The sequence below is a fragment of the Arachis ipaensis genome, chromosome B06 (genome assembly GCF_000816755.2).
Source record: "Arachis ipaensis cultivar K30076 chromosome B06, Araip1.1, whole genome shotgun sequence".
Taxonomy (NCBI): domain Eukaryota; kingdom Viridiplantae; phylum Streptophyta; class Magnoliopsida; order Fabales; family Fabaceae; genus Arachis; species Arachis ipaensis.
Window position 1 is genome coordinate 110867707 of NC_029790.2, and position 12430 is coordinate 110880136.

General features: G+C 34.7%; 1 protein-coding gene across 1 annotated transcript in view; it reads left to right on the forward strand.

The window, feature by feature from the left end:
• Positions 9071-12430, forward strand: part of LOC107604984 — a gene marked incomplete in the record, with an annotated part of 11228 nt that continues 7868 nt past the window's right edge. Inside the window, 3 exon segments of the mRNA XM_016306713.2 lie at positions 9071-9478; positions 10711-11166; positions 11565-11661. Of these exon segments, the coding sequence (XP_016162199.1) occupies positions 9348-9478; positions 10711-11166; positions 11565-11661 (684 nt within the window).

Genomic DNA, 12430 nt, shown 5'->3' on the forward strand with positions numbered 1-12430 from the left:
GAATATATCAGTATATGTATGAGAGTGCAAACAAAGTAATGAAAGAAAAATAAAAAATAACAAAAAATAAAAAATTGTTGTGAAATAAATAAAGGAAGATATAATAAATATAAAAGTAGAAGTAGAAAATCTAGTATTAATATTAGTTAATATAATAATTTCAATATAATAGGAATAATTTATATATCTATAATAAAAAGAGAGAGAAGTGTTAGCAGTGTATAAGAAGGAGGAGAGAGGAATATTTTATTGTTGTGTGTTTACTTTCAGAGGCTTAATCCTCTATTTATAGATGTACATAGAATAGCTTTTTCAAATGCTTATTAAATGTACTCTTCCTTGAAAATACTAAACCGCCCATCATAAATGGGCATCCACGTAAGTAATCTTATCACAACACTCCCCTTGGATGTCCATTTAGGATTATGCCTCATTAAAACCTTACTAAAGAAAATCCAATGGGAAAAACTTTAGTGAAGGAAAAAGAGTACAAAATCCTTTATGATGGGGACTGCCTCATTAAAAACCTTGTCAAGAAAAATCCAATGGAAAAAAACCTGACCAAGGGAAAAAGAGTACAGTCTCCCCTCTTGTCGACATCATTTAATGCCTTGAAATCAGCGCATCTCAATCTCATGTACCAATCTTTTAAAGGAGGATTTTGGGAGTGACTTTGTGAATAAATCTGCCAGATTGTCACTTGAGTGGATCTATTGGACACCAATTGTCCCTTGATTTTGAAGATCATGAGTGAAGAAGAATTTGGGAGAAATATGTTTCGTTCTATTACCTTTGATGTATCCGCCTTTAAGTTGAGCAATACATGATGTATTATCTTCAAACAGGACAGTTGGAGCTATCTTATGATCAATTAGTCCACATGATGACAGAATATATTGGATCAAACTCCTGAGCTAAAAATACTCGCAACTTGCTTCATGAATCGCTAGTATTTCGGCATGATTAGAGGATGTTGCAGCAATCGTCTGTTTCGTGGACCTCCATGATATAGCTATTCCACCATATATGAATAGGTATCTTGTTTGAGATCTCCCTTTGTGTGGATCAGACAAGTATCCAGCATCTGCATAGCCAATTAGTTGTGACTTGGATCCATAAGGATAAAACAATCCCATATCAACTGTTCCATGAAGATATCAAAAGACTTGTTTGATTCCACTCCAATGTCTTCTAGTTGGAGAGGAACTATATCTTGCTATTAAATTCACAGCAAATGATATATCGGGTCGTGTATTATTAGCAAGATACATTAGCGCTCCAATGGCACTAAGATATGATACTTCTGGACCAAGGATATCTTCATTTTCTTCTTTAGGACAGAATTAATCCTTTTTCACATCCAAAGATCTTACGATAATTGGGGTACTCAAGGGATGTGACTTATCCATATAAAATCTTTTTAAGATCTTCTCTGTGTATGTTGTTTGATGGATAAAGATCCCTTTTTTATATGCTCGATTTGCAGGCCGAGACAAAATTTAGTCTTTCCAAGATCTTTCATCTCAAACTCTTCTTTTAGAGTTTTTATAATTGTTGGAATCTCTTCAGGAGTCCCAATGATATTTAAATCATCAACGTACACAGCAATAATAATGAATCCAGATGCAGTTTTCTTTATGAAAATACAGGGGTAAATATCATCATTCTTGAATCCGTTTTTGGCCAGATACTCAGTAAGACGATTATACCACATTCATCCAGATTGCTTTAGACCATATAAAGATATTTGTAATTTGACTGAGTATAACCCTTGTGAATATTCATTGGATGGTTTAGATATCTTTAATCCTTCAGGGACTTTCATATAGATATCCCGATCTAATGATCCGTATAAATAGGCTGTTACCACATCCATTAAATGCATATGCAGTTTATGATATGCAGATAAACTGACCAAATAACGCAATGTTATCGCATCCACTACAGGGGAATACATTTCTTCATAATCTATACCGGACCTTTGTGAAAAACCTTGTGCCACAAGTCAGGCTTTATAGCGCACAACTTCATTTTTCTCATTTCATTTTCTCACAAATACCCACCGGTATCCAACAGGTTTTATATCTTCTGGTGTACGGACTATAGGCCCAAAGACTTCACGTTTTGCAAGTGAGTCTAACTCAGCCTTCATGGCTTCTTCCCATTTTGGCCAATCATTTCTTTGTCGACATTCTTCGACTGATCTTGGCTCAAGATCCTTACTTTCATGCATGATATTTAATGCCACATTATATGCGAATATTCCATTGACAATTGTCTTATTTCGGTCCCATTTCTCTCTTGTAAAGACATAATTTATCAAGATCTCGTTATTTTCATAATTTTTAGGTACCTGAACGTCTTCTGGCGTTAAAACTATATCAGAAGTTTGGACAACTACAGGTGTCTCTACTATGTCTTTTTCAACATGAATAGTATTTACCTCTTTTCTCTTTTGAGGATTTTTGTCTTTGGAACCGACAGGCCTGCCACGCTTCTGGCGTGAATTTGCTTCAGTGGCTACTTGTCCTACTAGGACATCAATTCGAATTGGGGTATTTTTCGCTGGTATATAAGATTTGGTTATCCTCTTTGCATCGAAAAATGTATCAGGCAATTCATTTGCTATTCTTTGCAAATGTATAATCTTTTGAACTTCTAGTTCACATTGCCCTGATCGAGGATCTAAATGCATCAAGGATGATGCATTCCAATTAAGTTTCTTTTCAGGAAACTTATTCTCTCCCCCTAATGTTGGAAATTTTGATTCATCAAAATGACAATCCGCAAATCGGGCTTTAAATACATCTCCAATTTGTATCTCAAGATACCTCACTATAGAGGGAGAATCATATCCAACATATATCCCCAATTTTCTTTGGGCTCCCATTTTGGTGCGATTAGGTGGTACAATGGGAACATATATCGCACACCCAAATATTCTTAAATGGGAGACATTTGGCTGCTGGCCAAAAGCTAATTGCATAGGAGAGAACTGATGGTAACTCGTTGGCCTCAAATGAATAAGTGCTGCGGCATGTAAAATAGCATGCCCCCTAAACCGAGGTTGAGAGATTTGTTCTCATAAGTAAGGGTCTAGCAATTAATTGGAGGCATTTTATAAGTGATTCTGCTAACCCATTTTGTGTGTGAACATAAGCTACTGGATGTTCAACACTTATTCCATTAGTCATACAATGAGCATCAAAAGTTTGGGAAGTAAATTCACCAGCATTATCAAGACGAATTACTTTGATTGAATTTTTTGGAAATTGTGATTTTAATCGAATAATTTGAGCCAGTAATCTCGCAAACGCCAGGTTGCGAGAAGATAATAAGCACACATGTGACCATCTCAAAGATGCGTCTATTAGGACCATAAAATATCTAAAAGATCCACATGGTGGATGAATAGGTCCACATATATCACCTTGAATCCTTTCTAGGAATTCAGGGAACTCAAATCCAACCTTTACTGGTGATGGCCTTAAAATTAACTTTCATTGAGAACATGCAGCATAACAAAATTCACTAAATTTAAGAATCTTCTGGTTCTTTAGTGAATGTTCATGAGAATTTTCAATAATTCTCCTCATCATGGTTGTTCCTGGATGACCCAATCGGTCGTGCCAAATTATGAAATCATTTAGGTTAGTAAACTTCTGGTTTACAATGGCATGTGATTCAATTGCACTAATCTTGGTATAATATAACCCAGATGAAAGTGAGGATAATTTTTCTAATATAACTTTCTTATTTGAATCATGAGTTGGTAGACAACAGTGCATTATTTATTATGAATTTTGTTCCTCCGGAAACAAAATTATAGCTCTTTCGAAACCTTCAATCACATTGCCTGAGCTAATAATAGTATTAACACATTCTTCTTTTGGCACCAGGTGGGTAAAATATATATCACTTTTGAGAATAGTGTGCGAACTTGCACTATCCGCAAGGCATACATTTTCATTAGGGATAAGTACTGTTTTGGTCCCTAACGTTGAGGGTCAGAATCGAAACCGTCCCTAATGTAATTTTCGACTTAAAATCGTCCTTAATGTTGCATTTCATTTTAAAATCGTCCTTTTCAATAAATTTTTTTAATTTATTCCAAATTTACCCTTACTTTAATAAAAAATATAAAATTAAAATGGTGGTGGAGTGGCAGTTGGTGGGGGTGGTGTTGGTGTTGGTGTTGGTGGTGGTGCTGGAGCTGGTTGTGGCGGTGGTGTTGGTGTTGGTGGCAGTGGTGGTGGAGTAGGGCTGGCAATGGGTAGGATAAGGTAGGGTTTGGACCCTACTCTAACCCTACCCGCGGGTTGAAAATTCTATTAAAACTCTACCCTACCCTACCCTACCCGCGGGTTGAGAATCTCTCAACTCTAACCCTACCCGCACTCTAAAGTTTTAAACCCTACCCTACCCTACCCTACCCGCAGATGTATCAAATTTTTTCAAAGTAAATATAAAATTCAATCATTTCAAATTTTATACATATTAATAACATAAAAAATAACAAACTAATACTCTAAATTACTAAATTAATTAACTAGTTTAATGGTTGTTCACTTATTGTAAGGCATTACATAAGAGAAGTTGTAGGTTCAACTCTCACTTCTTTCACTATATTCCTAATTTTTATAAAATATGTGTTATATATTTAAGGTGCGGGTAGGGTAGGGTAGGGTACACCCTAAACCCGTACCCTACCCTACCCGCAGGCATACCCGGACCGTAGCCTACCCTACCCGCAGCGGGTAGGGTAGCCTACCCTACCCGAACGGGTTAGACCGAGTTGGGTACCCGCGGTAGGGTATGAATTGCCAGCCCTACTGGAGGAGGTAATTATGTTGGTAGTGGTGAGGGTATTTTTGTCCAAAAAAAATTAAAAGGACGATTTTAATACGAAAAAAAATGTTAAGGACAATTTTAAATCCAAAATTAGAAGTGGGACAAAATCGATTCTGGCCCTAAACTTTAGGGACCAAAACCATACTTATCCCTTTTCATTATATATCCTTCCCATTTTCTTCAAAAACAAATAATAATAATAAAATGAGTAGTATGCACAGTTAAATTGAATTCTTGATCGGAATTACTTTTCTAAGAAATATTGCACATAAAAATAATGTCATATAATAAAATTTTATTTTAAAACATGACACATTTAAGGATTTCAAAATTCATAAACATTAATATTTCATTATTTATATACATTATATTTGAAACTTAAATACATAGAAAATAAAAATTAACAATAAGTTTTTTACATTATTTATTTACATAAATACTTAACAATCTCACACATTAAACTATTCCATCATTAATCAAATGACCAATATTTCCCTTAGGATCCTTAAAGAAATCAGATACATCATAATGAGTGGTGGAATTTTCAGCATCATTTGAAACGAAATTCGACTCTTTTCCCTTGTCGTCCTTTTTCAAAGATGCATGGTAAAGATCGACTAGGTGCCTTGGAGTACGACAGGTACAAGACCAATGGCCCTTTCCACCACAACGGAAACACTTATCCTCTGTTGATTTATTCTGCTCGATATTTCTTTCTTTATCCCACTTCTGGTGAGATCCTTTCTTTTGAATATAATTCCTTTTCCTTCCATAATTTTTCTTATTATTGAAACCTTGCCATTTACCTCTTCTGGGCTAATTTGCCACATTTACTTCAAGAAATGGGGTAGCGCCAGCTGGGCGCGCTTCATGATTTTTCAAGAGCAACTCATTGTTGCGTTCAGCAACAAGAAGGCAAGAAATTAACTCAGAATATTTTTTAAACCATTTTTCTCGATACTGCTGCTGCAGGAGCACATTCGAGGCATGAAAGGTTGAGAATGTTTTCTCCAACATATCATGGTCAGTTATCTTTTCTCCACATAATTTCATTCGTGAGGTGATTCGAAACATTGCAGAATTATATTCATTTATGGGTTTAAAATCTTGTAAACGCAAGTGCGTCCATTCGTATCGAGCTTGAGGAAGTATCACCATTTTCTGATGATTATACCTTTCTTTAAGGTCTTTCCAAAGATCTGCAAGATCTTTTAATGTGAGATATTCATTTTTCAATCCTTCGTCAAGATGACGACGAAGAAAAATCATGGCTTTGGCTTTATCCTTCTGGAATGCATTATTTCCAGTCTTAATGGTATTTTCAAGATCCATTGAATCAAGATGAATTTCAGCATCTAATATCCATGATAGTATTTCCAGATATATCAAGAGCATTGAGTTCAAGATGAGAGAGTTTCGACATAATGAAAATTTGTTACCTAAGTCTTCCTAAAAATTTGATTAGAGTCTTGTGCTGATAACGTGTGTGAAATAAATAAAAGAAGATATAATAAATATAAAAGTAGAAGTAGAAAATCTAGTATTAATATTAGTTAATATAATAATCTCAATATAATAGGAATAATTTATAAAAAGAGAGAAGTGTTAGCAGTGTATAAGAAGGAGGAGAGAAGAATACTTTATTGTTGTGTGTTACTTTCAGAGACTTAATCCTCTATTTATAGATGTACAGAGAATAGCTTTTTCAAATGCTTATTAATTGTACTTTTCCTTAAAAATACTGAACCGCCCATCATAAATGGACATCCACGTAAATAATCTTATCACAACAAAAATTAGTATAAATCACTTTTTTTTAACGAGATTTTAGCTCACGTTGTTTCGGCTATTTTTTTTTTTTCGATTTGACAGACTCAAAATTTTAGTTCAATCAGCCTTTTTTGGCAAATCGACCCAATAGATTCAGTCGATTTTTTTACTCTTAACCCTTTAACTTTTATTTCCCAAATTTTAGTTCAACCAACTCGAACCAGATGACCGAACTTTGATCTTAACGTTTATTGTTTTTGATTAGGATTTGATTAGGCCGAAATGAAGCTAGACAATGTGTGGCCCTTGAGGTGGGAGCAATTTTACCTATTATCATTAGTTTAAAATCATACCTTTAAACTCCAAATAATTGACCAAAATTAAAATCATACTTTTAAACTTTTAGCAGATTAAATTAGGCCAGACAGGGTAGGCATTATAAAATCAACTTTAAATTACAATAATAGTAAACTAAAATAATCGGGTTTGGCAAAAAAACGGTCGAATCGGTAGTTAATCGGGGAATCGTCGAAATTGGCCAATTTTTTAAAGGTTTTTCGGTTCAGTGCACCCTTCCAAAGCGGGGCCGTTTTATATCTTAAAAAAAATTTTAGGTAGTGTTTGGTGGAGAGACAGAGATAGAAAGACTAAGACCGAGAGACAGAGATTATAAGAGACAGAGATTGAAATAAATCTCAATATTTTGTTTGGTACAAAATGAGAAACAAGAATTGAAACAAGAATAAAACTCTAATTTAATTTACATAAAGAATAAAATTGGAATTAATTAATTAAAATAAGAATATTTTAGATATAAAATATTATTAATGTGTTCTTACTTTTTGAAGATACTAAAATACTAAAATTTAGAGACAAAAATAAAAATTTTGATACCAATCTCTAAACTAATAAACACATACTAAATCTCAATCTCTTCATATCTGTGTCAGTACCTCAAAACAAACACTAGCTAAATCCCCCAATGCATCCAAGTCCCACTCCGCTCCTCTGAAACTGAAAAGTGAACAAAGAACCCTAGCTCCCCCTCCAGCCCCGCAGCCACCAGCCTCCGCAGCTCCCGCCTCCCCGCTTCGTTGTCATCGCGGAACTCTTCTCCGCTGGGAAGCTCCGTCGTAGGAAGCTCCCTCGCCGTCGTGTGGATGCTCTGTGGCCGTCGTCGTCTCCTCTGTTCGAGCGCTCTCTCTCTGTGTTCGCAACCTTGCTTCTGTTTGGATTTTCAAGAATAGGAAGCATGTTGTGATTCACTGTAATAACTGGTACCTGAGGTAAGAAATTTAACAGCAATAGCAAAATAGAAAACAGAATTGAAGAGTGGATCAAAGTGATTGAAGGTTTAAAATCTAATAAGTGCATCTGTTGAAGAATGTTTAAGACCTTACTTAGGCAGTGGTTGATAGCATAAAATGGTAGCATTATCTTTGATGTTCTAGTAGATTGTCACCTATGTTGTATATATAACTATAAATATATTCGAGTTATACCATTATTTTAAATATTAATCAGAGCTTCTCTTGCTGAATATATTTACTTGAAAGTTTTCCTTGTGCCCACCACTTTTTGAAACACAAAACAGAGTTTTTATGTTGAAGCTACATCCTATATTTAGTTTGTACTTTATGGCTGGAAATTTTATGGAAGTGGTGGCAAAAAGAGTAAGTGCCTGCATACCTAGGACCTTTGCTTTTGTTCAAAAGTAAAAGATTTGATTAATTGTCATGACTCCATGATTTAGGAATCCTATATTATACATCTTTCATGCATTGCTTAGTGTTTTCCCACATGAATTGATGGTGCCTGCCTCACCTTATGCATTAGATTATGCAGTACTGATAGAGATAGCCATTGGGGATAATCATATGGACAAAAAGTAGACTCACCAAGTTGAGGTAAACAATAAAATAAACTGCATTGATGAATGAGAGTAACACTTACAATAACAGAAAGTCATTAAGCAATAAACATGGACTGACTTGATTCAATTCAACTTAATGCGCCAAATTGTTTATGCTGGAATCAATTCTGAGTTGTTTATGCTATGATTCTGATTTTAAATTGTTTATGCTGATTTTTCTGATTTGTTGATTCTGGTTGTTTATTTTTCTGATCTGTTGTTGATGGTGCTGTGGTGCAGAGCTTCACTCCATTGTTTATGTTGGAATTTTTCTTTGTTTATTCTGATTTTTCTGATTGAGTTGTTTATGCTTATTCTGATTTGTCATTTATGCGTATTTTGATTTTTATTAGTTATACATTTTGATGTTTGAAGATGTTTGTGAACTTTTAATGATAAATTATGGATAATTTATTAGGTAAAATTGTAAAATTTTAAATTTTATCTACTTAGAAATCATTAAATTTAAATATTTAAAATTATATATTAAATTTTTAATAATTTTATTTTATATTTAGTTAAACCGGTTGAATTCCGGTTGAACCCCGGTTGAATTCCGGTTAAACCTCTGAACCATTGAACCAGTTACTCTACCGGTTCATTGACCGGTTCGGTTCTCGCAATCTTGATCAATTCTATACAAACTCCCGTTTACAAACTTTAATCCAAACACACACCTGGTCTATTAACTGAACCGGGGCGGCTTGGTTGAAAACAAGTAAGTAGTGTCGTAGAGGTTTATGTCACAGCATCCCAGCCGCCCTTCTTCCCCTTCCACCGGCCTCCACGAACCTTCACGCTGAAAAGTAACCACATGCATTTCAACTTTCCAGCTTCTCATTCGCTGCTCAACTACTTCATAGCTCCATTGCAGCTTCACATCTCCGCCTCGCACCTCTGTCTCGCCTCCTCTGCTCTCTCACTGCTATCCCCTCCTGCCTGCAGGTAGGCCTTCTGTATTTGTTTATTTTTTTTTATCTTAACTGAAAAAGAAACATTGAATATATTTTGATGGTTTTGGTATGATTGTTTTTTATTGTTGTGTTCTTTACCAATTTTGTTCTTTATTGTTCTTCACTGCCTACTAGTTCTATTGCACCACAAATTAATGGTCATTATGCTTTAATTTTAGACTTATATTATTAGTGATTATTATGCTTTAATTCCAGACTTTGGCATCTACTTGCTATATGTTTTCTAAGTGAATTTTCCTATGTTATGGAATAGTTGCTGTTGGAGATTTCAAGGTTCCAGACTTTGGTGTAGAATTAAATGCTATTGGGATTTTGCCCTCTTAATTTTTTTTAGTTTAGGCATAATCTTCTAGACCCGATATAAACCAGATCTAGACCTGGTCTTATTGTGATCCGAAAAGGATGAGATTTGTTCGGCTTTTGGTAAGAGTCTAAAATATTGGTCCAGTCAAAATTAAGGACAGGGTCTGAATCATAGTTACATGAAATGCATACATTCTGGTATGGGACGGGTATGCCTACGTGGTACACCACATGTAACATATTTTGTGAAAAGTATACTTATAGCATTTTGGTAAACATATGACTTGTGAATTGCTATGCGGTGCGTCACCTAATTGGTGAATTCATGTAACTATGGTCTGGATTAAAGCAAACTTGGTTTCACCCCACCCATGCACACTCTTTGATCCTATAATTTGACTGGTTTGATGTCTGGTCCAGTTTTTTGAACCTTGAATACGATAATAAAAGTGAATTTTTGTTAATCAAATTTTCAGATAACTGAAAAAATTAGGGTCATAGGCAACATGAATCCAAACAGTTTTGGGACTGTTCAGTGAATATCAAGACATAGAGCACGGGTTCATTTTGTAAATGTTTTTATGGTACCATATATCTAATGTCTAAACCCCTTTTTCCTTTTTTTCCCTTCTTGTTCTATAGCCCAAACGAGCATCCCTGATGCTCTTGCCTCCACTGTGACGGTTGCTTCTCTTTTTTCGAGTTCTGTTCTGCTGTTTTTCAGTTTTTAAACCTTTCACTGTTTCACTCTTGTTCCCAAGGTACACACATTGATGCACTTGTTATTTCTTTGCAAAACTTTTATTTATTTGTTTGTTTGTTTGTTTGTTTGTTTTCTAAAGAATCTTTAATACCAATTTCATCATGAAGTGATATCCTTTCTCGTACTTATTTTGTTAGGATGGTTACTGAAGGAACTAAAGGACCTCAATTTTCAGCAGATATGGCAACTCGCAAAATCAATGTGCAGAAGTTTGCAGAATCTAGGGCCTATGAGCTTGAGAGTCTTCAATCTGTTATAGCGGACAGAATAAAGGGTGATTATAGGAGTCAAAGAAACAAGAGAAGACGAACTAGTTCTTTTAATAGCAAAGCTGGGACAAGAAGAAAGAGGCAAAAGCTGGGAACAGTACATAATAAAACTGGTGGTGTTGAATTACTTTTAGGAAAAGATGAGATAAAGAAGCTTCCAAGTCGGCGCATGCGCCGGAGATATGAACTTAAGATGAACTTGGATAGTGGGTTTTGTACTTCTGGCGATGGAACCAAGAGGCTGAGAACTCATGTTTGGCACACTAAGCGGTTCACCATGACAAAACTCTGGGGTTACTACCTTCCTCTAGCACTTCAAGGAAGGTAGGTCATTTATGATGATGCTCCATTGTTGGAACTCGGAAGCTTGTTCATTTCCTGTTATACTGGTGTCTTTTACTTTTAAGCAAACATTTATTTATTTATTTATTTTCAGAATACAAGTCCTATCAAATTAGTTCTTAAAAAGCTGTCTGTTAGTGTCATGTTTGACATCAAATCATTCCTTGTTAGGACTAATTTGATGTCGACAAAAGACACCAATGGACCAATTTTATCTCAGAAGTCGACATTGGTAGTCAATTTGGTAAATCCATGCTGGATAGTCAAAGTAACTTGCTTTTAATTTTTTAAATCCCAAATGGGTGTTAACAGTTTGTTAGGGAATTGGAGTTTTGGGAACCTGTTTTCTTATGTACAAGGTTTGTGTCCATATTTTCCAGAGGAAAAGGTTCAAGAGCACTCTTGAAAAGGCTCAAACAAGGGGTGGTTGTGCATGATGCAAGCTATTACACTGCTGTCCAAGTAGAAGGTCCAGAGGTATGTATATATATGTATGTATATATTATATAAACTTATCTCATTTTAGATTTAAGGGTAAATTATATTTTTGTCGTTGAAGTTTGCTAAAAGTTCTAAAAATACCCCTAAGTTTTATTGTTTCAAAAATACCCCTAAGTTTTATTTTGTTTCAATTTTGTCATAGAAGTTTTCGATTTTTATCAAATTTAACCCAATGACTAATTTTTCAAAAAAATTATGACCAATTTAGGAATAACTCCACAAGAATAACCTTTAACATAAGCAAATCAAACATATTTATCATGCATTATTGTTATATTAGTCCTAAATTTTTTTAAAATTTAATTGTCAGGGATATATTTGATACAAACCGAAAACTTTTGGGACAAAATTGAAACAAAATAGAACTTAGGGATATTTTTGAAACTTTTAGCAAATTTCAGGGACAAAAAATATACTTTACCCTAGATTTAAAGAATAGTTCTTTTCTAACTTCGTATTTGTATTTGCTTACATACGATACGTTGCCGTTATAATCATGATTATGGTTACATGGCTGTTATTAGCATTCTGTGAAAAATTTCTGTAAGATGTGAACAATGCGTCCACAATTGCGGTTTTAGAAACAGCGACATTGTGGCAGCAATTTAAACCTTGATTCCATATCCAGCATTTCCCTCAAACTTTTGATTGTAAAATCTTTAACTTCATGCATGAAGTACAGAAACAGTTGCAGGTTCATGGCTCCCAGATAAATAATGGTTTAGTTACTTTTACTTTTGTTTCC